The sequence below is a fragment of the Triticum dicoccoides genome, chromosome 7B (genome assembly GCF_002162155.2).
Source record: "Triticum dicoccoides isolate Atlit2015 ecotype Zavitan chromosome 7B, WEW_v2.0, whole genome shotgun sequence".
NCBI lineage: Eukaryota > Viridiplantae > Streptophyta > Magnoliopsida > Poales > Poaceae > Triticum > Triticum dicoccoides.
The window spans coordinates 103824962-103827025 of record NC_041393.1 but is presented as its reverse complement, the minus strand read 5'-3'; the positions used below and the strand labels follow the sequence as shown (position 1 = coordinate 103827025).

Sequence of the window (2064 nt, the reverse complement as noted above, 5' to 3'; positions counted from 1 at the left end):
AAATTTTCAGAGAGTAGGCGAGACTAGCTTTAAGACAGTCAACAAGTAACTGCCCAGCTTTTTACAGAAAGCATAAAGCAATACAGATCAAGGACGAGAAAAGATAGACAGGCGAGACTAGCTTTAAGACAATCAAAGTCGTTCATGATCGATTTCACCACTAATTTAGTCCAGCACGCCAAACTTAAGGAGATCAACAAGGTTTCATGACCAATTTCACCACCAAATCAGTTCATCATATGCCAAACTTAGAAAATCAACAGAATTTCATCACCAATTTCATCACCAAAGCAAGTTCATCATATGCCGAACTAGAGGAAACTAACAGAGTTTGCGGCCAACTTCACCTACTGGATCCAAGACAATCAACGAAGCAAAACAAGGAAGAAAAGACACCAAACATCACCACATCAACAAGGCGTCTCTCACACTCTCTCGCCGGCCATCCTCCATGAGCACTACCACCAGGACTACTCGACCTTGACGTGGAAGACGTCCTTGCGCTCCTCCTCCTTGACCTTGAGCAGGGTGACCCAGAGCACGCCATTCTTCATCTCGGCCTTGATCTTGTCCATCTTGTACGCGTCGGCGGGCATCTCGATGCGGCGGTTGTACCTCGGCACTGCGGAGTCGCCGTCGCCGTCCCAGGGCTGCTTCTCGCCCTCGCCTTTGATCACCAGGATGTTCTTGTCCGCGCGCACCTCCACGTGCTCCTTGGTCAGCCCCGGCATCGGCACCTTGAGGTAGACCGCGTCGTCGTCCTCCTTGGCCACCCAGCGTCCGAGCCGCGACGCCCCAGCAGCGGAGGAGAGGCCGGTCTGAGATGCGACGTCCTCCATCAGAGACAGCAGACGTTCCATGCTGGTCGGCGCGCCGAGCGGGTCGAGCACGTCTGCAGAATCAACATCAAGGACGGCAAAAGAAGATCAGAACGAACGCAAAGAAACGGCGCACCACAGCTGGGGAACGGAAGCATACCCTGCGAGAAGAAGCTGGGGATGACGAGGTCGCGGCCGCTGTAGTCGTCGTCGTCGTCATCGTAGCGGCTGACCTCCTTGACCTTGAACTGGGTGTTGTACGGGCGGCGGGCGGCGGTGACGGCGGGGGACTGGAGCGCGCAGAAGGCCACGGGAGCACCGGACTTGAGGAGGCTGGCCGGCACGGGAACCTTGCCCTTGCAAGCGACGGCGGAAGCCATGGTCTCTCTCTTCTCTCTCTCTCTCTTCCTTCCCTCTCTTTCTTTCTCTCCCTCTGCTGTGATGATTTTGGATTCTTGCGGTGAGCGAAATGGAGGGGGGTTTTGTAAAGGAGGAGCGGGAGAGCTTTCTTGGGGGAGGGGATGCTGAATTGGGTTTAGAAGGTTCTGGACAGATCGGTTGGGGCCTCGAGTCTTCCAGAATGATCGGGAGACCGCTGCTTTACGATTCGTGCTAGTTGATGTGCAATTAGGGCGCCACGGATGCTACTAACTTTTGAACTGCTCAGCTACGTCGGTACGAATGATTTGCTTTTAAAAGTTGGACTACTTTTGCAATGAATTCCTACTGTTTGTTGGACTTGATACACTCGGCCATGTATTTTAGTAGACCTGCATGGAAGCAACAGATTGCTTTGTTATTTTTGGACGCAACCCTATTGGAGGCTCGCTACGGCAAAGTGTCGGGCGACCCACAGAGCAGCCAAGCCAGCGACACAACATTGGCTGGCCCACTTCTAGATATACATAGTCCGTCCAAACGGTTTTGGGAACTTTCTAGAAGGTTCCCTAAACCTATTTTTTTATTGTTTTGATTATTTTGTTGGTTTTTCTGGCTTTCTATTATTTTCTCTTTTCTTCTCTCATTTTCTTTTTCGTTCATTCTGTTTCTGTTTCTCTTTCCTTTTTCAAGTTTATTTTTCTTTTTCAAAAAGTATCCAGAATTTTCAAAAATGATTACATTTTTCAAATTTTTGTTCAAAATATATGAAATTTTTCCTGTTTTCAAATATCGTTTCAAATGTACAAAATTCAAAAAAGATGAGAATCTAAATAATTGTTCGCATTTTCAAAGTGTGTTCAGAAAT

At 48.9% G+C, this 2064-nt stretch overlaps 1 protein-coding gene across 1 annotated transcript; it reads right to left on the bottom strand.

The window, feature by feature from the left end:
• Positions 1 to 231: 231 nt before the first annotated feature.
• On the bottom strand, positions 232 to 1283 carry LOC119341853 (26.2 kDa heat shock protein, mitochondrial-like). The gene is made up of 2 exons (XM_037613702.1): positions 979 to 1283; positions 232 to 892 (listed from the first exon to the last, which is right to left on the bottom strand). The coding sequence occupies exons 1-2, from the start codon at positions 1196 to 1198 to the stop codon at positions 471 to 473; spliced, it is 642 nt and encodes a 213-aa protein (XP_037469599.1). The 5' UTR covers positions 1199 to 1283; the 3' UTR covers positions 232 to 470.
• Positions 1284 to 2064: the final 781 nt, after the last annotated feature.

Excerpts from the sequence above, each read along its gene's own strand:
- LOC119341853 (XM_037613702.1), bottom strand. The coding sequence starts at position 1,198 with ATGGCTTCCGCCGTCGCTTGCAAGGGCAAGGTTCCCGTGCCGGCCAGC. Across the intron at positions 893-978 it reads CCCCAGCTTCTTCTCGCAGG|ACGTGCTCGACCCGCTCGGC; the intron begins GTATGCTTCCGT and ends TTGATTCTGCAG.